General features: G+C 32.2%; 3 protein-coding genes, 1 long non-coding RNA gene and 1 other non-coding gene across 9 annotated transcripts; 1 reads left to right on the plus strand and 4 right to left on the minus strand.

Annotated features, from left to right (window-relative positions):
- Nucleotides 1-1,965: 1,965 nt before the first annotated feature.
- LOC123215369 lies at nt 1,966-3,523 on the minus strand. The gene is made up of 3 exons (XM_044635428.1): nt 3,283-3,523; nt 2,595-2,800; nt 1,966-2,487 (listed from the first exon to the last, which is right to left on the minus strand). Exons 1-3 carry the CDS (start codon nt 3,370-3,372, stop codon nt 2,229-2,231), a joined length of 555 nt encoding a protein of 184 aa, XP_044491363.1. The 5' UTR covers nt 3,373-3,523; the 3' UTR covers nt 1,966-2,228.
- Nucleotides 3,524-5,807: 2,284 nt separating this feature from the next.
- LOC123227253 (COP1-interacting protein 7) lies at nt 5,808-10,738 on the minus strand. The gene is made up of 9 exons (XM_044651981.1): nt 10,490-10,738; nt 10,211-10,387; nt 9,933-10,045; nt 9,768-9,811; nt 9,622-9,674; nt 9,361-9,513; nt 9,063-9,268; nt 7,294-8,921; nt 5,808-7,181 (listed from the first exon to the last, which is right to left on the minus strand). The coding sequence occupies exons 1-9, from the start codon at nt 10,546-10,548 to the stop codon at nt 6,183-6,185; spliced, it is 3,432 nt and encodes a 1,143-aa protein (XP_044507916.1). The 5' UTR covers nt 10,549-10,738; the 3' UTR covers nt 5,808-6,182.
- A 5,623-nt stretch (nt 10,739-16,361) lies between these two features.
- Nucleotides 16,362-17,250, plus strand: LOC123229675 (TIR-only protein-like). Its single transcript, XM_044655624.1, has 2 exons — nt 16,362-16,858; nt 17,127-17,250. Exons 1-2 carry the CDS (start codon nt 16,362-16,364, stop codon nt 17,248-17,250), a joined length of 621 nt encoding a protein of 206 aa, XP_044511559.1.
- A 1,708-nt stretch (nt 17,251-18,958) lies between these two features.
- Nucleotides 18,959-22,071, minus strand: LOC123214285. 5 transcript variants are annotated; one of them, XR_006501832.1, is made up of 3 exons: nt 21,631-22,071; nt 21,393-21,479; nt 18,959-20,667 (listed from the first exon to the last, which is right to left on the minus strand). It is a non-coding gene; the product is annotated as an uncharacterized LOC123214285 (long non-coding RNA). The 5 variants fall into 5 exon arrangements; XR_006501830.1 differs by having other exon boundaries at nt 18,959-19,413; nt 21,393-22,071; XR_006501833.1 differs by having other exon boundaries at nt 18,959-19,432; nt 21,393-22,071.
- Nucleotides 22,004-22,077, minus strand: TRNAV-AAC. Its single transcript has one exon. It is a non-coding gene; the product is annotated as a tRNA-Val (tRNA).
- Between the last annotated feature and the right edge of the window lie 2,396 nt (nt 22,078-24,473).

Consider the following 24,473-nt stretch of genomic DNA (forward strand, 5'->3'; position numbering starts at 1 on the left):
AACCATCACATGAAGTGTTGTATTCATTTTGGAAGATTTTCCATCGTCAGAAATGGATTGAATTTTGTTTTGTCAAGAAATTCCTTGACTGGTGCCAAAGAAATTGAGGTGGTCCAGTTTGTTTGTCAAGCAGTGACTGGATTCCTTCTGAAGTAATGGAGGTTTCGACTACTCTTCACTCTTAAAGATAATGCAGTTGAATGGAAATGCTGCATTTGATTAGAAGTTTTAGTGCATTTAAGAGTTACCAAAATCTCCCTAACATGAAATATTTCGAAAAAAGAGGTGCAAAAACTTCTATGAAGTTATGGATTTCACAATGTGCAGCTTTATGGAGCTGCATGAAGTTGGCAAAAAGCAAACATGGACAAAGTAAAGCCATCTGTGCTGCATATGCTATGAATTGAAGAGCCAAACAAAGTGGGTGGTCGGTGGATTTGTATAGAGCTGCACATTGCATTGAAGTTATGTTTCTCACTGGTAGCCACAGACTTTAATGGTGGAGACACTGAAGTGGGAGACGCCAGGGCGATTAATTTAGAACTGTTATTGACCAAGCAAATATCTACAGCCATTTAATTTCCTTCCGTATCGATCGGATTCGGCTCAATGTGAGATCTCTAGAGAATTGAAGGAAGTAGGTTTGATTTTTATCTTTGTACAGAGGCATTTGTGATTGAAATTAAAAGGCCTGATTGTGTAGTGTTCTTACTTACATTTCAAACCCAATGTCGAAGTTTTCCCGAGAATTTGGGCCAGGCTGCTGCAGTTTTTAAGCTTGAAGAGATTGACTAATGTTAAGCCTGTCAAATGAAAGACCAGCGTCATTCACAATAAAATGTTTTGTCATGGGTTAAAAATCAGAGATGACAATGGGGAGGGGATGGCTAACCACATCCCCGTCCTCGTCCCCATAAATGCGACGCATCTCCATCCCCTCTAATCTCTTTTATAGAGATTATAATGAATCTTTATTTTTTACTCATGAGAAATAAATCTCTCTTCAGCCCCTTCCTTGCCTCGCTCTCTTTTTGTTCACTCCACTCAAGTATAATATAGTAATGATTTCGATAAAATTATGTATATAAATAATATACATAATTTTATGTATAAGCAATATCATATAATTGTATATTTGAAAATTATTTCATTTTTAATTTAAACTACACAATTATATAGTGACATGTCACTATACATATTATCTGTACATAAAGTTGTATAAATTATTTGTGTACATAATACTATTATAATGATATTGTGTTAAATACAAATTTATCTATACAAATTAAAAAAGTAATATCTAATTAGGTGAGTAGTATGTGAAAGAAAAAATAAACAATCACATCAGTCCATCACAAATTGTCACCTCAATTTATATAATTTATTTGTATACATAATTTTATTTATAATTAAAATATATTGGATACTTTGAAAAATAAATACAAGAGAGGAAATACACCTATCTTTGTTCCTTTCTCATCCTCGCATTTAGGGATTGGTTTTATCTCAGTTCTGTTTAAGTTGAAAATCCCTCTCTGTATGAGACGAAAAACCTATTTTTAAGCTTAAGTTACCATGCCTAGTAAAAAGGAAAAAAGAAGAAGAGACAGCCAACTAAACCATTGCATACTTGTGTTATAAGCACTTATCATTCCCTTCTGGCAAAATCTATTGCTACCATAAATTTGTATTTTCCATCTTGAGATTTGGTGCTACAATCCATCGTGAAGATTCATTATTATGTATTATGATACTTTGAACACAAGATTATTAATTGACTAGAAAATTCACTTCATTTGAGAAATTCAACAGTCACTGTCTTCTTTTAGTGAGAATACTAACTCAAGAATCTATTCTGTCCGTGACCCTTTTTTCTCTTTAGGTGCCAGTATGCTTTTGAAGCATCAAAATGGGGCTTCCAATTGGAGTGGCACAAACAGGCTATTCACATTAAGGAAAACAGAATAAAAAGGAACTTAAGAATTTGTAAGTTTGTTCAAGTTCAATACATTTATCAAGAATATTACTTATAATATATTAACACAAGCAACATACATGTAACATCTTACCTATATGACACTTTAAAATTTTAAAGAAGATAAAAAAATCATGAATTCAATGGAGAATATGACCTATCAATGTCTAAATTGGCACATAATACACGATATGCAACTGAAAAACAATCAAAGAGTGTACAAGTCAATGCATCAAATTGCCCTGGAAAAGGCTCATTTGTAGGTTCCCATGCCCACACCAGTTTCTCCTCCATAAGACTGGAATTTCTCCCTGGCACTGGAATAGCAAATGTAGTAAAACTTGGAGACGATGGCAGTGAAGAAGACGAAGGCGGCTCCTGCCGCAAAAACTCCTTTTCTCAAGGTCTGGCAGGAGGGAGGGTTTTCAGAGAAAATAGTTCTGTACTTGGTGTGATAAGCATTCCTCACAGAACCTGCCAACAAGCATATCTCAGCTATGATGAAAAACAACCTGCAAAAGATAATTGCAAACAACTAATCAAAAACCAAATTTATTTAAAACACTGAAAGTAAAAACATAGGTGAATTATATGATAAACTTTTCTGCCATTGTTATACCAGCAAGTTATGAAAAGGATTACCGCCCAAGCCCTCGAACCGCTAGGGCTTAAGGCTTTTCCGCAGCAGAAGCATCGACTAGCCATCATTACAAGGACTTGGCTGCCCATGAGGAACAAAAATGCACCGACACCTAACCCAGTTGAAATGTCTGAGTCATAGACACAGTAGTTGTAATTCACTTCAGGATCCTGCTTGATTGTTGCCTGCAATTAAACATATCATAATTTTGTTACATCATTAAACCATTAGGCTCAAATTAGTTGCATCTTTCACATAAGGATCTGAATTATGGAAGTAATTTCCACTGCAGACAGATAACTATAAGCCAAAAACAGAGAGATCTGGTAGATTTCCTTGTACAATTGAGCCAAGAAAATTACTTGTTCCAGCAGATCTGTCAATTTTCATCCCAAATATAACCAACAAAATTATTTACCCCCATTTATTTACTCAACAAAACAAATCAGAGAAAAAACCAAAAAAAGAAACAAGTACTACACTATAACTACTCTAATTGTTAAGCTAATCAGAAAAGTGAAAAAGAGAGAAAATTCAACAAACAAACAAATGAAGGAGACCCCATAATTCAGTCTTTGAAGTACACATTATGATTTTTTTTCCCTCAACAAGAAAACATAACCCATCAGGAAAATACCAAAAGCTCAAGAACCGGAAGGAAACTCACAGTGCTTCTCCTCTGCTCAGCGGCAACAGCCAAACTAAAAGCAATGAGATCTAACACAAAGACTGAGATCAAAACCAGCTTTGAAGCCATTGCTATGGATGAAATGAAGCACTGCAAAAATGCTCAACAAGATCTACCTCTTCTTCACGTTTAGTTTCTAAAGTGTCTGCCTTTCTAAATATACAACAACACTTTCAGTGTTGAAGAAGGAAAACACTGACCAGAAAAATGAGCAGAAAAAAAAAAAAAAAGAAAGTTATGTATGTACCTAAAGATAAAGACACAAGACCAGCTCATTGACATGAATATCTCAGCTGCTATAGGAAAATCCTCAAACGCCCTTCTTCTTCATTGAGTATTCCTACACTGTTACAGGTAAAATTTTATACAAAATTATTATTTTGATTTTATATATATATATATATATATATATATATATATATATATATATATATATATATATATGATAAAAGGTGTAATTTTTATTATTGTTAACCAGAAAAAATGATTTTTTAAAATAAAAAATACATATAATTAGATAAAACAAATTACAATGCAGGTTAATAAATTTTTTAAACTAAACTGAAAAAATAGTTTGAAAATTTCTTAAATCAAACCAAACCAAACTAAAATAAAAAAATACGGTTTAAATTATAATTATCAATATCTTATGATATAATATGATATAGATGAAAAATGATCTCTATTATAAAATGTATCAAATTAATATGATATAGTAAACATATCATATGATACAATACATATTACTTATACGAAATGATATATTTTTTTAGAAAAAATAATAATATAATAAGAGTGTATATGAAAAATTTTAAAATATTAAAAGTGTTTGTGATATTTTTCAAAATAATAATATCTCAATTATAATATTTTATTAGTAATTTATTATTATAATTTTTTAAAAAATATATTATATAATATGATATATGATACGGTAAATTGAATTTTTGATATACGATACAATACACGATTTTGCTATTATATCTTGAATATTTTAAAATTATTCATGTATATATATAAAAATTAAAATTAATTAAATTTTAATTTTTTAAAACATAATATACATATATAATAAAATAAATAAAAAAAATGAATTGTATAGTTAATTATTTATTGAAGTATTTTGCCAAATATAATTTTATATATATTATAAAAAATGATTTATGATTTGATTTAATTTGAAAATCTTTTAAATTATAATCTAAATTAAAAAAATAATTTAAAATATTTTAACACAAACTAATTATTTTACAGAGTAAATTAAATTATAATTTTAAATAGTTTAATTTAATTTTATAATTTTAATTAAACGTTCTGAGTTAAAAGTTTTCAGAACAGTATCTGACAACAGGGGATAGTTAAAAGGGTACAAACGGAATTTTAATTTTTAGGTGATGTGATGGATGGGTTGTCGGAGACGAGAATTGGATGCTTGAATTTTACGAAAAGGGGGCCAGCTTTTTTACGTTGAGAGGTAACTGGTGAATCCAACGGTTGACGTTACGTTTTACTATGATGCGTGAAACGGACGATCGAGAAGCATGGAGCACAGCACGTGGGACCTTGCTTTGAGTGTTAGTGGTCTTTTGGTTGTGATTGGATGATTTGGTGTTACAGTAAAGACTGAGCACAGTTCTTCTTGAGCATCAGATTCGTGCCACGTGGATTTCAAAATGGATGTACGGTAGAGAACATTAATGGTTGACCCGCTGTCCCCTTCCCGTCAAGATGTTGTAAATGGTTTAAATAAAGGCGACAAACGGGTTGGATTGGTGTACCACCCGATTTGGGCTGCGGCATTTTGGCACAGTTCATCTTAACCTGACACCAAAAAAAAAAAAAAGAACCAATTTGTGCTTTAGACCATGAGATAACATATGAGTTAGCCGGTAAAAAAATCTTAGAAAAATACAATCCATTATGTAGTGGGTCGTATCTCATATCTTCGAATGTTGTGGGTTGGCATGGCTTGTCGGGGTTTGCATTTTTTCGCGTCTTAGCTTGGCATGGTCCATGGCAAAATGGGACATGTCATTTTTGGTCTGGCCCAACATAATCTATTGCCATCCCGAATTGATACAATCTATTGTCAATATTAATTCGATCTTAATATATCTCCACTATCATTTAAAAAGAAACACAAAGTAACTTTAATACTCTTTATTTTATATATGGTATAATAGTGTTATCCTATCTCAAGATGATATTGTCCTTCTGTCACAATTTTGGTTTTAGGTGTTTAGTAAGCTTTTTTTATTTTGCTAAGGTTGTGTAGAAACGGCTATCAATAAAATTATATTTATATATTTTTAATATAATTTTAATATACAAACGATAAATTTGTATATGATTAAATGATTTTAAATTAAAATTTTAAAAAATATTTAATTATATAATGATATCATCTATATATATAAAAAATGTATACGTATACTATTTGTCGATACAAATTAGGTTAAGTTACGAAATCACTACATTGTCAACCAAAGCAAAGTACAAGTTGATTTCTCATGCCATTCCCAGGCTTCCGGCAAACAACCGTAAGCATAAATGAAGATTATATGAAGATTACAGGTGATCTAAAAAGGATTCAGCACATATCAATGCAGATTCAAATTGACTGACAAACAAACTGATTACTGGTTTACACTCTTCAGACTAGGATACTCAAATTCCCATAATTTACATTATGATTCTTCGTATGGCAGAAACACTCGAGCCTTATTGTATATGAAAGCTCTCTTCTGATACTCACATGGTGGCAAAGGTTAGCCAAGTATTGAATAACTTGAGCTACCCAAATTCCAAGGCAGAGGCGCCATGGCATGAAATAAACAAACACAAGCGGCAAGCACAAGATAAACTAGAAGTCTATGAGATCAAGCAACATAATAATTTTTGCTTTTCCTTCCAAACATAAGAAGTTTTCTAAACCCTTTGGCTGCTTTGGGAGAGGTTTCATCATTGTTCCATTTCTTTCTAGAGTAGATTCGTTCTGCTGTGATTTCACTAGGTGGGGGTGTTGAGATTTTTATCTCCGAAATTTCAGCAGAGCGAAAATTTTCATTTGTTCCATCAGTTTTTTCAGTATTCACCATAGAAGAGTTCAAACCTTTGTCAGGTGAGGCTGGTGCAACCTTATCTTCAGAAATTATTGTATCTTCAGAACCCTTCTGTGCCTTGGGCAATGCTTCATCACTTTTTAAGTGTTCCAATTGTGCAGAGGGCGTTTTGATCATTTTTTCATTACAGTTTATGTCATCCAAGGTACTTCTTTTTGAATTGACATCCTCTTCAATCTTCTCAGTTGAAGAAATACTGTGTAACTCCTTGATGTCTTTGCAATCATCAATGGCGTCAGTATGCTGAGTTGGTTGTGCAGCTGCTGTCTCAACTGGTAATGCTGATTTGGCGTCCATGATATCCTGCTTTTCTTGAACATCAGAGTTACTTTGAGAAAGTACCTCAGTTTCTTGGCCATTATTCTTATCTGAAGGTTTGACTTTGTCTGCACTTGATTTCTTTTTTTCAGCTCCAGCAGTCTTCTGTGACATGGTAGTTGTTGTACCATTTGCCTTCGGAATTGGCTTTTTAGGCTGATCTGGTTTTGCTGGCGTTGGTGCCACCTTCTGAGTTGTTCTTGCAGTTGCAAGGCGATCTACGGTGGAGCTCCTGAAGACTTGTTTTTGTGACTTAGCGGACTCTTTGGCTGGGGACTGAATTTCAGTTCTTTCATTCTTCTTTGAGGCTATGGAAGATTTTTTCTCTGTGGAAGTTCTTCTTACTGCTGCTGAACCGCCATTAGAAGCACTTCTTTCAGCAATTCTCTTCTGTCGCTGAATCAGCAACTCTTTCATTCTCTTCCTATTCTCTTCTTCCTGTTTGTAAGGAGACGAAAAGGAAGTATATAGAAACAATTGATAGAAACATCTCTAAGGTTACTGAAATGAATTAACAGAAAGAAAAGCAGGTGGGCTTCAATTTTAGTACCTTATCAAATTTACTTCTCTGAACTGGAGGTCTGTTTCCGGGAGATGGCTTCTTGCTCCTTGATATAATGTCAGTTTTGCTCTTGCCAAGTGAACCATTTGAAAGTTTAGACCTTGCATCTTTACTAACCTTTCCTCCAGGAATCCCTCTTTTGCTGGCATCCTTACCATTAGGTTGTTTATCTTCAGCAGTTTCAGCATTAGAGTTATTTTCAGTGGGTTTAGTTGACACAATGCTACTTTCAAAGTCCATTTCTGGAGTCCAAGAGGCTGCAGCCGAATCACGCCCAAGAACCACGTAAAGATCATCTGGCTCGTGGGTGACAAAGGCTTCTGGCTTATCATGAGAAACATCTGGTGTCTCATTTTCATATAGAGTAGCCCCAATAATGTCTGTAACCATGCTTATACCAGACCTTTCATGAGAGTCAGAATGATCATTTAGTGGCCGAGCATGGATCATAAAAGAGTCATCAACTAGGACCTTTCTATTGTTTTTCTCATGGTGGAAACTGTTGCCAGTCATTGACAAAGCAAAATCACCATCAAATGTTGTTTGCTGATGATTTACTGATCTATCTGGTTGGTTGCCACTGATCCAGTCTTCTTCCTTTTGACCTTTGATCATATTAGAAGCATTTGCAAAATCAAATATAGCAGCTTGTGAATAGTTCCCTGAAACCTCATCTCCCTGTGGAAATAACAACTCCTCCTGCTTGCTATCTCTTCCCTTTACAACTGGGCGGGTCCATTCACTTGCTTCTAAGTTTCCAGTGCGAGTATCACCTTCATTACCTGTATATGTCTTTGTTGCAACAAAGGAATCACTCGAAATTGCTCTTTCTTTTCTCAGCTGGTTGGATTCCGGGTTGAAAACTCCCAGTCCTGAGCTCTTGTATGTGGAATATTCAGCCTCTATGTTTACAGGGTGTGAATCCATTCCATAAGAGCTCGAATCATCATTTTTCATGAGAAGACTCTGGAAAGTATTCCAGTTATCATTTATTTTACCTGCATCAGTGGAATTCTTGACCCCATCTTTCTTGCGGTGGTGTGAGGATGATTTATGTCGTTTCTCCAATGAGCCAATCGCTTCCTCTACCTGCTGCTTCAGGGAATTCTCATCGACAAGTTCATCCTTGTCCGATGATTCCTCAGAGGTGTTGCTCCTTTCTCCATCCCTATTAGAAGTAATGTAATTAATATTGCGGATAACAACCTTTCTGGAGGACTTTTTCCCATGCTTTTTCCTCAAAGAATGCTTATTTCCATTCTGGATTTCTTCATTTGATTCACTCTCAGAGCTGGAATCACTAGGTTCAGTGGATTCATCTTGTTTTGAATTTCCCCGACTTTTACGCGAAGATTTCTTCCTATTCCTGGAAGAACTATGACTTCTTCGATCATCTACCTCCCAATCACGAGCCAGACTAGAATCATCCGCATTTGGAGGCCACCGCATGTTCCCAGGATAATATGGTGGAGGTACCTGCATACCTGGAAAATGGTAACCTTGATATGGCGGCATGTGGGGAACCATGGGGCCTTGAAAATTATGCATGTATTGTGCAATATGATTTGGCCATGACATTGGCACTTGAGCTTTCCCGTCTATGGGCAAGTTATTATCTGCACGTATATTATATCAACTTCAAAGATCATAAGAACAAGAAGAAGCTGGTGCTCAAACCAGTTTGAATAAGTGCCACGGATGGCAAATGGAAATATTATTTGAAGACAAAATCAAAGAGTCATGTTCATATTTCATACCATGATTTGTGTCAGGCACTGATCCATCAGTTGAGCCGATCTGCTTTCCTATATGATCATTATCTTCGCCTGCAAGGACTATTCCAGATGTTGCAATGTAAGGCAACTCTGGCTGCGAGAAGGCTTGCATTGCGGCAATTTCATCCATCCAGAGTGCATCTTCATTCTTTTCCTTGCACAAATCCATGAAATTTAGGCATGCTTGCCTAGACAAAACAGGACACACTCTTTAAAACTTCCTTGAACATGTTACAATAAAACACTTGAGTGACCAGAATATTTGGTTTCTCCTTCATACCTTAACCGGGAAGCTCCAAAAGCATCAGAAAAGCGAATAAGATCCTCTATATATCCTGGTTCATATCCAGCAACCAAGGCACGGGCGTATGCCATTGCTTGTTCTTTGCAAAGTACTGCCTTCCGAGTCTCCAGAGCACGTTGAAGACGGATCCTAGTCATAGTCCACAGCTGAATAATCAATGCTTGATAATATAAATGAAGATAATGAAGCACATGTAGTCATCAGCTATGGAAAACTGCTAAACTAAGATAATTTTACTTTGAATTTTCTTCTTGCGCTGCATCGTTGGCTCCGTTGAATCCATCTTTCCACTAAAATCCAGCATCATAACACAGGTCTAAAATCTCAATAGAGCTCTTTCAAGGAAATATTAGAGAACAATTTCTTTTATAATAATGATTTACCTTAGATGAGGAAATTGTCTTCCGGAAATTTCCAGCTTCATTTCCTGTCAAATATGAGTTAGTACACAGAATCACTTAGGCAATGTAACAGTTTACAGAGTAATTTGTGTTGGAAAGTTATGGCATAAGAATCCATTAAAGAACATAAATTAGCTGCAAGCGTACCATCTTCATCTCCCACTGCAGCACTAGCCAATTCATTCTCAATCTGTACAATTTCTCTCTCCACAGAAACAAATCGCTCAAGAACTTCTGGTGTGCTAACAAATCTCACGAATCTGTATAAAATACATAAGATAACACATCAAGAACTTTTTTTTTTTTGGTACTATTTTGCATAGATCTCTTTTTTTGACTAAGGCAGCTCAAATCTAGCAATTCATGACTTTGTCTCCGTAGACTCACTCAACAGTAGAGAGAAAGAAGAAGCTTAGAATTTCTACCTCTGCAGAGTGGCTTTTGTGAACCAAGAGGCCTCTGAACCTGCAGGACGAAGAGTGATAGAATACCCTCCTTTGGATATTTGATCTTTTGCAGATTTTAAATGTGAAAGAAATGGCTCTAGAAGTCCAGAAGCCAATTTCTCATTTAAACCACCAGAAAATATCACCAGATCACACCTTCATTGTTCCACATTTGCCCAACAAAAACACATCAATAAACCATTAACACAACGCTTCTCAACTATATACACTAACTTCATTAATAAATGCAAGCTGTACCTAGTTCTGGTGGGTGTAAGTTGGAAGAGAGCATAATCAAGACGTGTTCTTGAGTCCATTTTAGAGAGAGTTCAACCTTGAAGAAAGAGCTGGTTAGACTTTTAGAAGTTCATTCAAAGAATGTTCCTGCAGAGAAGTGTCAACTCATTCAGATATCAGAGAGAGAGAGAGAGACGGAGAGAGAGAGAATGAATGTGGCAGCAGGTGGTGATGAATCTGAGCAGATGCCACATGGTGGTTTCAGAAAAATGGATTTTGATGATATTTTTTACTCATTTCTTTTTCTAAGAAAGGGTCCCATTTGAGTGAATCTAAGGTGCTTGATTTTGATGTGTGTGCTTTGAGTGAGAGATCAGACAGAGAACGATTGTCTCATTGGTATGATGCAATGTTACTTTACATTAATAGTTACTGGTTTTCCTTTTATAATTCTGTAAGAAGTTAGGTGAGAGGTCAGTTCTTTTTCTGCTTTTCTAGCCTTGTCATTGAAGAGATCAAACAAGGAAAGCTTTACTATCTCTCTCTTCCTCTCAAATGTCTTGCTTTCTCCTGGTTGCCATTTACAGCTATGGTGGAGTGTGTAAGTGGGCAAAGAATATATCTCAGTTTCTAATGTTTGACACTCACAAACCAGTATCAAAGTTGCAGGCTTATTTAATCAAAGTCCTCGTATAACCACCACAATAAGGTAATATTCACGAGTAAAAATACTATTGATTCCTTAAAAAGTTGCAGTGAAAGTGATGCTAACATGACAAAATGAGGGCATTACTTGAGAGCTTAAATGGTGGTGGTTTAAAAAGAGCTTTCTTCTAACAGATGAACAGCTGGGTTGAGGGGCCATAATTAATTTCCTTATAATGTACTTAGTAGTTTCAATCCAACCAAGGAGAGGCAATATTATTATTAATTTGACTTCAATTATTGATACCCAACAAGCTATTAATTGCTATATCTTGTAATAAACAACAGTTGGTAAAGACTATTCTGCAGTCACCCCACATGAAAGCCCACTTATCTAACTTCAAATTTCTGTCACTTCTAAATTTATATCCTTCTTGTTGAAGCAAAGCTGCATAAAGATGGATTCTGTAGGCTACAAAGCCCTCAAACTTTGGCATTTTTCTTTCTGTAAGAGTGAAATTGAAGTGTAGAAATTACTGAAGGTAAGAACTAAGAAGAGGCTTTTAAAACTTTTACTTGCAAGTTAAGATACATGAAAATGGAGAGATTTTCAGATTCTACCCTAATTTCCAAACTCAAGACAATTTTGAAAGGAACTCAACAAAATGTTACCTTCAAACTTTACATGTCACCCCATAGGGCAACCCCGATACTCTCGTTTGATATAAATTTTGAGAAAATTATATTTAAAAAAAATTATTAAGATTAGAGGGTCTAAAACTATATAAATTCTATATTAAAAATTTATACATTTTAATATAAGATTCAAATATTATACTTTATATTTGAGATCCTAATATCATTTAAGACTTAGAATTAATAATTTTATCTTATCATAGATTTATCATAATGTGATTTCAACTTTCTACCAATTTACATATGAATTATCTAATCCTTTTTCAATATTGCCTAATGTAAAAACACTTTAATCATTCAATCCAACAAATTTTAGAAAAATAGATGAAGGAAAATCCTTAAGAATTAGCTAAACCTTAGAGATATTTTATGGAAGTATCCCAATATATGTGTCGGCATGTATAAATAAATATGTTAGATGTTGCAGAGATGTGATGAAGTAGGACAATTATGCAAGAGGATCATTGTAAGCAAGCTGGAATTGATAAGACATTTTGTCTCTGATGATGATGATGATGACGACCAAGCATCCATAGCTGACCAGAAAATTTTCTGGGTCCATTTCCGTCCATAATTTTCTCAATTTATCGGCTGATTTGAAGTGGCAACCACCCAACCAATAACACAAATATCCAAAACCAGCAATTGCCTCCTCATTAGTTTATGTATTTCTAGTTTTGTATATGCCTTTCAGGTGTAGCAGTTGGCACAGTGCACTTTGCTTATAGTTTGAAGAAAGCTTTAGATCTTAATGTCATTCTATTGAATAATTTCCCTTTGTATCTCCACAAATTGAGTTCAAAGGATTAATTAATTATTCCTTAATCATATATCGCCTAATTAATGATAATCTTTTTTTTTCTTTTTTTGGGTTTGAGTAGGTGCCTTGTGATTATGAAAATGAGTTATGTAAATTAATGGGCCGGAGCCGTTGAGGTAAGACTGGGCCAGTCAAGCCCGACCTAGTGATGAAGGTCCATTATCAAATATGCAGCGCAAGCCCAAAAGAGATCAAAACTCGAGTTTATTTTCAACTAATAAAATTATATGTATATATTTTTAGTATATAATTCATATGTATAGATAATTTATCATTATATAATTAAGTAATTTTAAAATTAAAAATCAAATAACACTCAATTATATAATGACACATTATCTGTATATACGAATTATGTATCAAAAGTGACTATACATAATATTACTCATTTTTAACAATAAAATTATATGCATTAAGTTTTAAGTATTTAATTAGATGTTTAGATGATGTATCATCATATAATTATATACAATAATATATTATTTAAATTTTAATTAAATACTCAAAATTAGATATCTGTAACATTGTTTTATTTTCAACCGTGCATAATTGGAGGTATACTTAAATGACTAGTTATGTTTGAAGATAATTAAAACTTTAGGACAATTTTATTGTTGTTTTATAGTAATATTTGAAACATGAGCTTTTAAATGTAAACATGAAATAAAATTTGTATATTTAAATTCCAAGAATACTTATAATGGGTGAACTACACCTTACAAACAAATTATACAAATTTAAGTATTAGCATTTGATTTTTTGGTCGGCATTGCTTACGATCAACTAAGACGATATCTAATGGACTTCGAGCGCCCAACTTTTATTATTGATTAATGAAAACATCTTCAACAAATACTTTTGTAATTGTTTATTTTTCATAAATCTGATAATTTCATTTCTGACTATGAAATTTGAATACTCTCAACTATCTTTGTTAATCATTACTTCGATCTCAAAGATAAACAAAATAAGACCAAAATCTTATAATGCTATTTCATGCTAATATATATATAGAGCATAAACCTGCTTTAAATACCCAAATTTTTTCAAAGTGATTTTGACGTAAAAGATCATGTAAATACTTACAACACTCAATCATAATCTATTACCTCAATTAGTTTTATAATAATAAATTTTGAAACTAATTAATTTGGACTAAAACCATTGAAAAATATATGATAATAATACCAACGTGATAAAATTTCGAATTGTTTCATCCACAAAATGATCAAATTAGTTTATTTTTTCTATTTGTTTTTCTCTAATCCATAATTCATTGAGGAAGTCTAGATATGACATAATTAATGTGCAATTACTTTTCTACCCTATCAAACTGGGATGATGTCTATCAAACCACTAACGTTTTCCACCATCTTAGACAGTTTACATGTCTTTAGCAAAGGGGAAGAGGAGAGAAATTTTTCTAGTAGTATATGTACGCCTGAATCTAAAACACACACGATGATAATTTCATGTTGTTTCAGAATTCCAATATTGTAATTTTTCATTATTTGGATAATAATAACACTAAACATAGATTTTTAGACTTTTTAATTAAAAACTCAATATCTTTTTTTTTTTAATTGTATCCTTCATATTCTTACACATGAATTCACTCGGATTCAATATGTTTTTTTATTAGTGCAATCTTACACTTTAACAATACATAAAGTTTTTAATAAATCATGAATCATACTAATTAATATGTAAGTAATATTATGTGTATTTTATTTTTTATATATAATTTGAATATATAAATGATTTATTATTATGTAATTATATGGTACTTTATCTTCAAGGCCAAATGACTTATTCCCACCTAAATAATGTGTTTTTCCCAAATTTTCATTATTTAACTTTAAAAAACTCATTTACTTACTATGGACGGTTAGAGTTAATGAAACTCTAACCTCTTAAAATTTTATCTCATTCCCCTTTTAAATTTTAAAAACTAACAATTTTTTTTTTATTAAAAAACAAGTTTAAAAAGCAACTCTTCTTTTGAGAAGACGACCATCTTCTCAGATAAAATAAGATCCCTCATCTTTATTGAGGAAGACGAAAAGCTTCGTCTCATCTTTTCAGCTTGAATAACCGATTGAAAGAGGAAGAAATTCCTAGAGAAACACCACTTAAGGAAGAGGAAGTGTCAGAAGAGAAAGGTTACCAGTAATGACATCAAAGATGTCACCAAAAATTAAAAATTTAAACCTTAGGGGAGAAAATTATTTTTTAAAATTTAACCTAATTAATTTTTAGAATTTAAAGAAAGAAATGAGATAAAATTTTAAGATGTTAGAGTTTCATTAATTTTAACTTTCTATAAATAGATAAATAATTTTTTCAAAATTATAAAGAAAACATTTGAAAAAAACGTATATTTTAAGTAAGAATAAGTCTTTTGACTTATATTCAATTTAATATTATTTAATTATATAATAATATATTATTTATATATTTAAATTATATTTAAAAAATATAAAACTGTATCTGATGTGACGTAACTTCTAATTAAATTTACTTTGAAGAGAATATTCCAATCACCATCATAGAGACTAGCTAGAAATAATAAATAAATTAATGTTCGATGGAATGACCTTTTCAACCGGAGTGACTAGAATTTCCACCACGCACCACGCACATCAAACAGCTTGTTAATAGGGGTTTATTTTAAAGAGCCGACTAATTAATCATGATTAGTCAAAAACGTTTACTCTACTTAAATTACCAACTGCCGTATATGAAAGATACGTTCACACTACAGGAAAATTACTTAGAAATTATTCATCCTTGAACCAATCAAATGTGGAAAGAACAGGCAAACGAGACCCAAATTTGTGTCTGCTGCATTAGCATAGACAAGGCTTGGAAAATTTGGACTTCTGTCCGTCAAAAGCTTAGGTTTGTGTCGCATGTCCTAATAAAATTAAAAAATTATGGCATGTTTTTTTTAGTATAGGAGAAAAGTCCATTAACGTATTTGAAGGACAAGATTTTTCTAAGAATGGCTCTTAGAAGTAGTCAAGACTACGGCGGAAATGCTACTGACACATTGCCCATCCTAACTTTAGCAAAATATTCAGTTCATACCCTTGGTTCCAAAAACTATCAACATTCCCCTGATTTTAGGTTTTAAATTAAGGTTGAAATAACATAAATTAGGGTTTTTTAATTAGGATTCAAATAAGGATAAATCTATTCTGAGCTGACATAATTCAAATTTATGGTTTTACTTGAATAAATTGATCATAAATTAGAGTTTGATTCAAAATCAATTCATTGTTTATTCGATAATATTGTTTATTCTATAGAAAACTCTTCAGTGATACTGTATACTGACTTGAACGATGTTAAATTCAATATTTTGAATTCGATTGAAAGTATTATTGGGAGTTTTCCTAAAATTAGGGTGGGTCAATGTAATTCCATCTGAAGAATATTTTAGTTCTTTTTCTTTCAGCTCCTGTCAAAATCAACAAACACACGGTTAAGTTTCTAAATTTTCAATCTTCTCCCTTGTACTTTCTCGTTCAAAATCAACCCAAAACAGCATCAAATCATAGCGAATGTTCTTTATCTGATCAAATCTTTGAAACCTTCTCAGTGTATAAATATCCTTCATATAATCTTCACCATTACACAACAGCACAAACAAAAACAGAAAAAACTTAGAAAAAATTTCATAAACCCTACTCACTTCCTCAACACCAAGAAAAAACAATCACAGTCACCATGCAATATCGTCCATCTGCCGCCATGAACAACTTGAACCGCATCTTGGTCCGTCAAAACCCGCAAACCCGCATAGCAAATCGGGTTATCAAACCCTGCGACGTGTTCCTCAACCATAGAGGAATCGACACGAAGCGAACGGTGGCTACTTTGCTTTATGATCATTTGTCTCGGCTTAACTTACGCCCGTTCTTGGATAACAAGAACATGAAGCCGGGTGACAAATTATTTGACAAGATTAATAGTGCCATCAAGGGTTGCAAAGTTGGCGTTGCTGTGTTTTCGCCTCATTACTGTGAATCATATTTTTGCCTCCATGAATTGGCCCTTATCATGGAGTCGAAGAAGAAGGTTATCCCGATATTTTGTGACATCAAACCCTCGGAACTTCGCGTTCCGGATAATGGAAAATGCCCGGCAAATGAAATTCAGAGATTTAACTGGGCTCTTGAAGAGGCCAAGTACACCGTCGGGCTCACGTTCGATTCCTTAAAAGGGTATCATCTTCTTTCTTTTTATAAGCTTTTTTAATCATTCGACATAATATTTATGAGCATACTATCTTTTCAATTGAGTTTTTAATAATGTATCATTATATAACTAAATGATCACGTAATCATTTGATTATCTAATTAAGTACTTCAAACATTATACATATAGTTTTATCAAATCTGAACAATGATTATTCAGTATTCAGAAGTGTACAAAGATAGTTATATTGATTTCAGGGTTTAACCTGACGTATCTTTAATTAATGGTTTGTAGGAACTGGTCAGAAGTGGTGACAAATGCATCAGATATAGTGATCAACAGTTTAATGGAGATTGAGTCTGAAGAGAAGAGGTTGATCAGGCGCAGGAACAATATTAATGCCCCAATGACCATCTGATGATGAAGAACTGCATTCTTTTTTTAATTTAATGTTTCATAATAATACTTAACACCATTTTTTTATTCCTTTATTTCAATCGTAATATTTTGATTTGTTACCGGAGTGGAGTTTGATGAGTTGTATTTACCTGGATGTCTAATCTGGTGTACAGGCTAATAAAAAATTGCCTATCCTGATTTCATAAGTGTCATGTAATTTATGGTATCAATCCCAAGCTTTTAATTTCTTGTTGAATATTTTGTTGGTTTATCTCCCGTAAACTTTCTTCGTCCATTCAATGACATCTTTAATAGTAGGATGTTTAAAAGCTGATTTTGAGGTTCTTGGGTGAATAATTTTAAAAAGCACACATACATCATTATACTGTAAAAATCAGATCATTTAAAAGACACGATATACAAACATGTTTCAGTAGTTTATTCAAGAGCAAATTCATCTAGCAATGATAGGAGGTTAGTGTTTTCGGTTTCTATCTGGACTGTTTCGAGTTTGTGCGCAAATAGAAACATAATTTCATGTCCAACATATTTGTGTCCAATTTATTATTAAATGTTGTGCTTAGTTGATGAGACATGATTTATAATTAAGTGGAAGGATCGGTTGCTAATGACTATTGCCTGCCTAAGGTTTGCTGAAATGGCTAATTTTCACCATTTAAGTTTCAAAAACTCGTATTTCCATGTGTTATTTTTGTTAATGACTTCTATTAAATAAAAAAAAAAATGTATATATGATTTTAAATTAATAATAAAATAATATTCAATCGTATGATAATATATCATTTATATATTCATCTGTATATCCAAAAGTGCATATGCATAACATTGTTCATATTTTTTGTATTTCTTCTTTTTATTTTCCCCTATTTACTATATCTTTTTTTCAAAAGTTTGGTGGTAAATTGCAATTTTTGAAAATATTATAAGTGTTAATAAAAGTTTTATATATGGTTTTTGAAAATTAAAGAAAAGTTTAGAGATACTTTTGAAAATTTTAAAATTTAAAGTGTCTCTCGATAATTTCAAAAATAACAATTGCACCCTAATCCCAAAAAAGACCAATACATAACATTTTAATGTTAGTTAAGTTTTTTATATTTAAAAGTGTAAGTGATAAAATTAAAAAGAAGTAAAAAAATATTAATAATTTGATATTTATATCAAATATTAATGACATTTTTATAATTTTAATAAAATCACAAAACAATCATTAAAAAAAAAAAACCTAATAGACCCACTAATAAAAGTAAATAATCGATGAAAATTCGGCTTCAAAGATTCGAAATCTGTCGTTTTATCGAACGTTGAACGAAAAATAGCCATTTGACACACTTTGGAAAGGTCATTAGTGTTATTAAACTCAATTTTTAATTCACTTATTCGAGTGGGGCTAATATTTGGAGGACACCAAAATTAAAGAAACAAGAGAGAGCTATATGTATAACATTTCACATCAATGAAAGAAAATAGGATAAGAATGCATGCGTCAAAATAAAAGGAACTGTAGAGAGGCAGTTTTTTATGTGAGGACGGCCAGAAGCTAGCAAAAATTGGTATCAATTATTTCAGAGTCGATCAATGAACACATAAAATAATAACTGGTTTAATTAAAAGCTTTGTCCAAGTATATGGCCCTTGATCAAGTTTATATATGCAATTTGTAAAGAAAAATACTGATTGAATCGACAGAAATATTTGTCTATAGATACATTGAAATCCTTACTTTCTTTTATTAATCATTCAAGATAATCAGTCAACATACCTTGTTGTTAGTACATCCATGGAAATGAAGAAGTAGGGAAAGAAAAAGAAGGCGAGGCTCTGAATAATCTGATGATGGCATTGCGCAAAACTTGCAGCATCTCCACTGAATGTCTCATCAGCGATGGCCTCAAATACACTGCCCATAACCCTACCATTGCCATCACTATTTCCCCTCCCAAGCTCATTATTTCTTCTTCCTCTTTCATGCATTTCCCGTATTCCTTCATTCAGTTATTTCTTCATCCTTCTCTTCAGCTCACTGGAGAATTACATTTTCATGAGATCATGAATTGGAGGCTCATATGGGAAGATGTTAACCGCTTTATGTAATTTTCCACTTTAAAACCCAAAATTAACCACCATTCTCTTCTCAACTACCAGTCTCCAACTTCTGGGTCTGCATCATTTTGAAGTTTCTTCCTTCATCAAGCACGCTCATTAGTTTTTTTTAGTATTGACATATTAAAGATTCTAGGACCACATGTGGTTTTGTCTCATGCACATCACTATGGTTTAATTTTTTTATTTGCTAATGTGTATATTTATTACTAGAAAAAAATTGAGAAGATAATTTTGTTAGATGTGGGCTAATGCTAGCCACAATTTTGATTCAATATAATTGGTGTTAATTGAATATTACAAAACATTTTATGAATGGGTCTAATGTGAATAAGAACTTTGACAGAGCCCAATAACTTATTATATATTAGATAAATTATTTATCTTGAATTTTAATACAATAAACTTATCTCGTTATTCAATAAGGTTTTAAAAAAGAAAAACAAATTGTTTTAATGTAAATAAAAAGAATAAAAAAATAGGATAAGTAATTTTTTTATCTTTTTATTTAACATAATTCATTAACAAATGTGGATGATAGATAAAAACCTAATTTTTGAAAATTTAAAATATAAAAATTTACCACTTTAATAAGCCTTGGTATATCAAATGGATCTAATCGAAACAACCCATTTATCCAGGGCCTGAAGGGCGAGAGAAAACCAAAATTTGGGGTCATTGATATGACAAAGGCCATTTAATTGGGCCTTTGGCCTGCATCTGGCTTGAAACAAATTATAGTGGAATTATATTTTACTTGTTTGAAAAAAAAAAAAAAAAAAAACCTAATGAAGTGTCTCCAATTGGTGTATAAAATATTTTAAAAGACAGAAATTTGAGTTGTTTAATAGCTAAAATGACGCTAAAATAAGGAAAAAGAAAAATGACAAGAATGAGACTGCTTCATATATGTAGATAGACATTCAAAAGTAACTGGCTATTTATCTACCATTAAACCCAAATGGCCACAAGAATCGCCATTGTTTAGGCAGAGAGTTGGACATTTTTATTAAAATTCGCTCAGTTTTCAGAAAACACCTCCACTTTTATGTTTGACAGATTTTGAAACTTATTGTCGTCTTTCAGAATTAGCTTCAGGATTTTGTCTAGGTCCAATGTTACCTGAATTTCAGGTGACTACACTGTTTATTTCGCTCATCTATATTTTTATATATACAATGACTATATAAACAACATTCCATTCCATATCAAAGGATGGGCATGGAGGACTCAGTAATGGATATAGAAGCTCAGAGGAACAAAGAAGACCATCAAGTAGATGAAAATGCCATCTTCATGAGATCCAAACATCCTGTAACATCAGATCTCTTGCTTATGATTTGAAGCTTATTTTTATGTTGAACACTAAAAGGTATATGCTTCGAATTTATGAATCAGTTTGAGGATGTTGTATACAAGATCAAAATGAAGAAAGCAAATGCAACCCAGAAGAACATAAAGTTCGAAGAAAAGGTCATCCTAAAGGGAATGACTGGAATGGTTAAACCAGATGAAATGTTAGCCATGTTAGGCCCCTCAGGCAGCGGCAAAACAACCAGTCCGGCAATCGGGCATCAAAACTTGGGAGTCTCCCAAGCTTCATTCGATGCCGATCTGGCGTTCAGCTCAGTAGAGAGAGATCGACTGGAGGGAGAGACTGCTTGTAATGGCAACGAAGTTTAAAAATTAAACCCTAAAAGAAAATTATCATTTTTTTAAATTTGTCTATGAGAAAACGGTTAGTTTTTAGAATTTAGAGAAAAAATAAAATAAAATTTTAAGGGTTATAATTTCATTAAATTTAACTGTTCATAAGTAAATAAATGAGATTTTCAAAATTAAATGATAAAAACTTGAGATTAGAGGATACTTTGGGTCGAAAATAGCCCGTTGGCCAAAAGATTATTCTCTCTATAAAAAAACATCAATTGGTTTTGTAGAAGAAATTTGACAAAATTTAACCAAACATTATCTAAAGCTTTTATGCCAAAACGTGAAAATTCTAAATAAAATTACAATGCAGAACTGAAAACTAACCTGAAACGTTGAGCAGCAACAAATTCTTCTCTAAAAACTTCATACTTCCAGACTTTTCAATTCTCTGAGTCTAAGGATGTTGGTTTTCTGTCAATAAAAGAGCCCTCAAAATTGTGCTTCTTTTGCTTAGAAAATGAAATAATATCTCTCTTTCTTGAATTCTTTGCCCACAGTGCGATTATTGACAAGTAATTTACCTTCTTAAGTACATAAAAACACTGTATACTTGGCTCATTACCTGGAAATCTCTTTGGGAAAAACTTGTTTTTTCATCTGATTACAGAATACGCTTTGTACAAAAGTTTTCCCACGATATATACCAACTCACTTACGGAAGTATTCAATTTCAATGAGCTTATCCAATATCTAGTCTACACGTAAATTTGGTGGAAATTAAGGAGATAGCAGACACCAGAACTTTCTGCATATTTGAGAGGTCATTGGTCCGGAACACTTTGAAGATAGAATCCAATCGCTGGAAAGAGGATTTTGCATAATTTCAAAATGACCCCTCGTTTCAAGGGACTACCAGATTGACGGGGCTGTATCTGCAAATTACGACAATGGATGCCTAGTTCATTTTATTAAAATGAAAATTAAATAATAAGATCTGGCGTCGCCCGGACTCGAACCGGAGACCTTCAGTGTGTTAGACTGACGTGATAACCAACTACACCACGACACCGTTTGTTGATCTGTTTTCTAGTTAGTTTTAATTAGATTTTTTAATATTATAGATGGTAGCTAGATTTCTATAATTTTTTTATTTAATAAATGTATATTTCAATAATAATAGTAATAATAACCTCCCATGCAGGGCTATGGATTTTTCCCATTTGTATAGTCTTGCTTCGATGTTAATTGGCAATTGAGGATGAAATAAAATATTCTTTTCTTTATGTTCTCTCAAGTTCAAAGTTCAAAATTTAGGGTTTAAGGCTTAGGAAAAAAAAAAATTAAAGGTAAGGAGTGACACCATTTATCATATCCCCTCTTTACTCCAATTTATTTGATTAAATTTGGAATCACTACCAAGAGATAATAGTCAAACACTTAGACTTTCCTAGCATTTGGAGCAAGGTAAGAAGTTGTTTCCATATCCACACTCACAAGCCACAACACACCCTATGTTGAAATCTCAAATTTTGATTATGTCACAGTGATATTGGCCATGGATTCTGCCGACCATTGAATCGGGTCGGTTCATATACGAACATGTGGCCTCAAATCTGTCAATTCCCAACTCAATTAAAGGTAGATATGAATATGAAATGGTGAAAGCCACATGTTTAAAGGTCATATTTAAGATTATTATGTTGAATATTAGCTTCCCAATTGGTCTAATTAGTAAGGCTAAGACTGCGTTTGTTTTCAAATGGTTAACGCATATGGTCAATCCATTAATTGATGAAAAATAAAAAGCTTTTGACTTGTAAAGTTTATTTTTGCCTTTTTTTTTTTTTTTTTGCTTTTACTGTGGATGAATTGACTAAAGTAGATCTTAAAAGATAATAAAACTGGTAAAATATTATACGTTTGTAAAACTTTAATTTACCTGATACAATGATTATAAATTTTTCATAATTAAAAAGTTAATTTTAAAATATAATTCAAATCAATATATGAAAAGCATCTTTACTATTCTTTTAGCCTCATTTATTATATGACTTTTAAAAGGTCCACTTGCGCTTTTCTTAAATTACAAATTTCATTTTTAAGATTTAAAAAAAAAAAAACCAAATTTTTTCCCTGTTCACCTACATAAGTGAATTTTATGAAGTAAAACAGTAAAAGAAATAATTTTATAAAGATTTTTTTATTTTTTGTTTTTTCTCTTATTCCTTTAATTCTTTTTGAATTTTTTAAAATTTTAATAGGCCTCTTAATCGGTTTAGAAATGATAATTATATCCTCAACGAATTGAATAAACAAAATATTTCAAAATTTATTAAAGTTTTAATATTTTTTAAGAATCTAAATAATAAAAATTTAAACTAGTAAAAATATATTTATATTAAATGTTAATATTTATAACAGTTTTATAATTTTAATAAAAAAAATTAATATATTCACAGCTAAAATGAATATTAAATGAGAATTTAACTTTTTTTTTAACTGAAAATTTGTTTTTTGCAATGAAACCTTGGGTGGAAAATAGCCATTTATCTTTTTAAAAATAAACATTCCTAATGTGAAAACATAACTTTTGAAAGCAATTTATGTTCATGGGTCCTGCCAACCCCACCAACCCCACCAACCGTAACGTTTGCATTTGAAAGCAGAAATAGTGAAAACATGGAACACAAGTAAAACACGAACCGCCACTGCCAAACTATTGAACTAATCTCTTTCTCTCTCTCTCTCTCTCTCTCTCCCTCTCTTGTCAAGCTTCAAGCTTTCAGTCATAAGCGGCCAACTAAATTACTGCTGTCAGTTTGCTTCAAAACGTGCTCAAAATATTGAACTGGCTCAAGTTCAAACTTGCGGCGGAAACTTGGTCATATTCATGAACCATGCATGTCTGCCATGAACATTCAAACTACAAAGGAAAACCAGGAATGTCGGAGCCTAACTGTTTACTTGAAGAATATTAGAATATAGAATTTGAAATTTATTATTTTGAAATGAGTTTCAGTATTCAAAATTGGATTTGAAGACATATTAGTCAAAATTATTTTCAGAATAAGATTAATGCAGAGCTGGCGATTGAAGCCAACTTAATAAATCTCGATCAGTCTGAATCTATTTTAAAAAACGGCGGCGTTTATAGCTAACCAAAGTCAAAAGCAAAAAGTTCAAACACCAAAATGAAGTAAGATAGAGATTTTCTTGTATTTTATATTTGCTTATTTATGAAAATAATGTACATGTTTTTTTTTTTCAATTAATATTTTAGTGGCTGGTATAGCTTTGGCAACATGTCTCCATCACAAGAAAAAAAAACTACAATAATTTAAAGAGAGCATCTAAAAAAGCTTTAATATTATTGCTCTTGGAATTTTGTTTGGCAAAAATGCCCCCTCTGAAATTATTGCTGCACATATGTCTTGAAATGAACCCTACCCATCTCAAAAAAAAAAA

The sequence above is a fragment of the Mangifera indica genome, chromosome 1 (assembly GCF_011075055.1).
Source record: "Mangifera indica cultivar Alphonso chromosome 1, CATAS_Mindica_2.1, whole genome shotgun sequence".
NCBI lineage: Eukaryota > Viridiplantae > Streptophyta > Magnoliopsida > Sapindales > Anacardiaceae > Mangifera > Mangifera indica.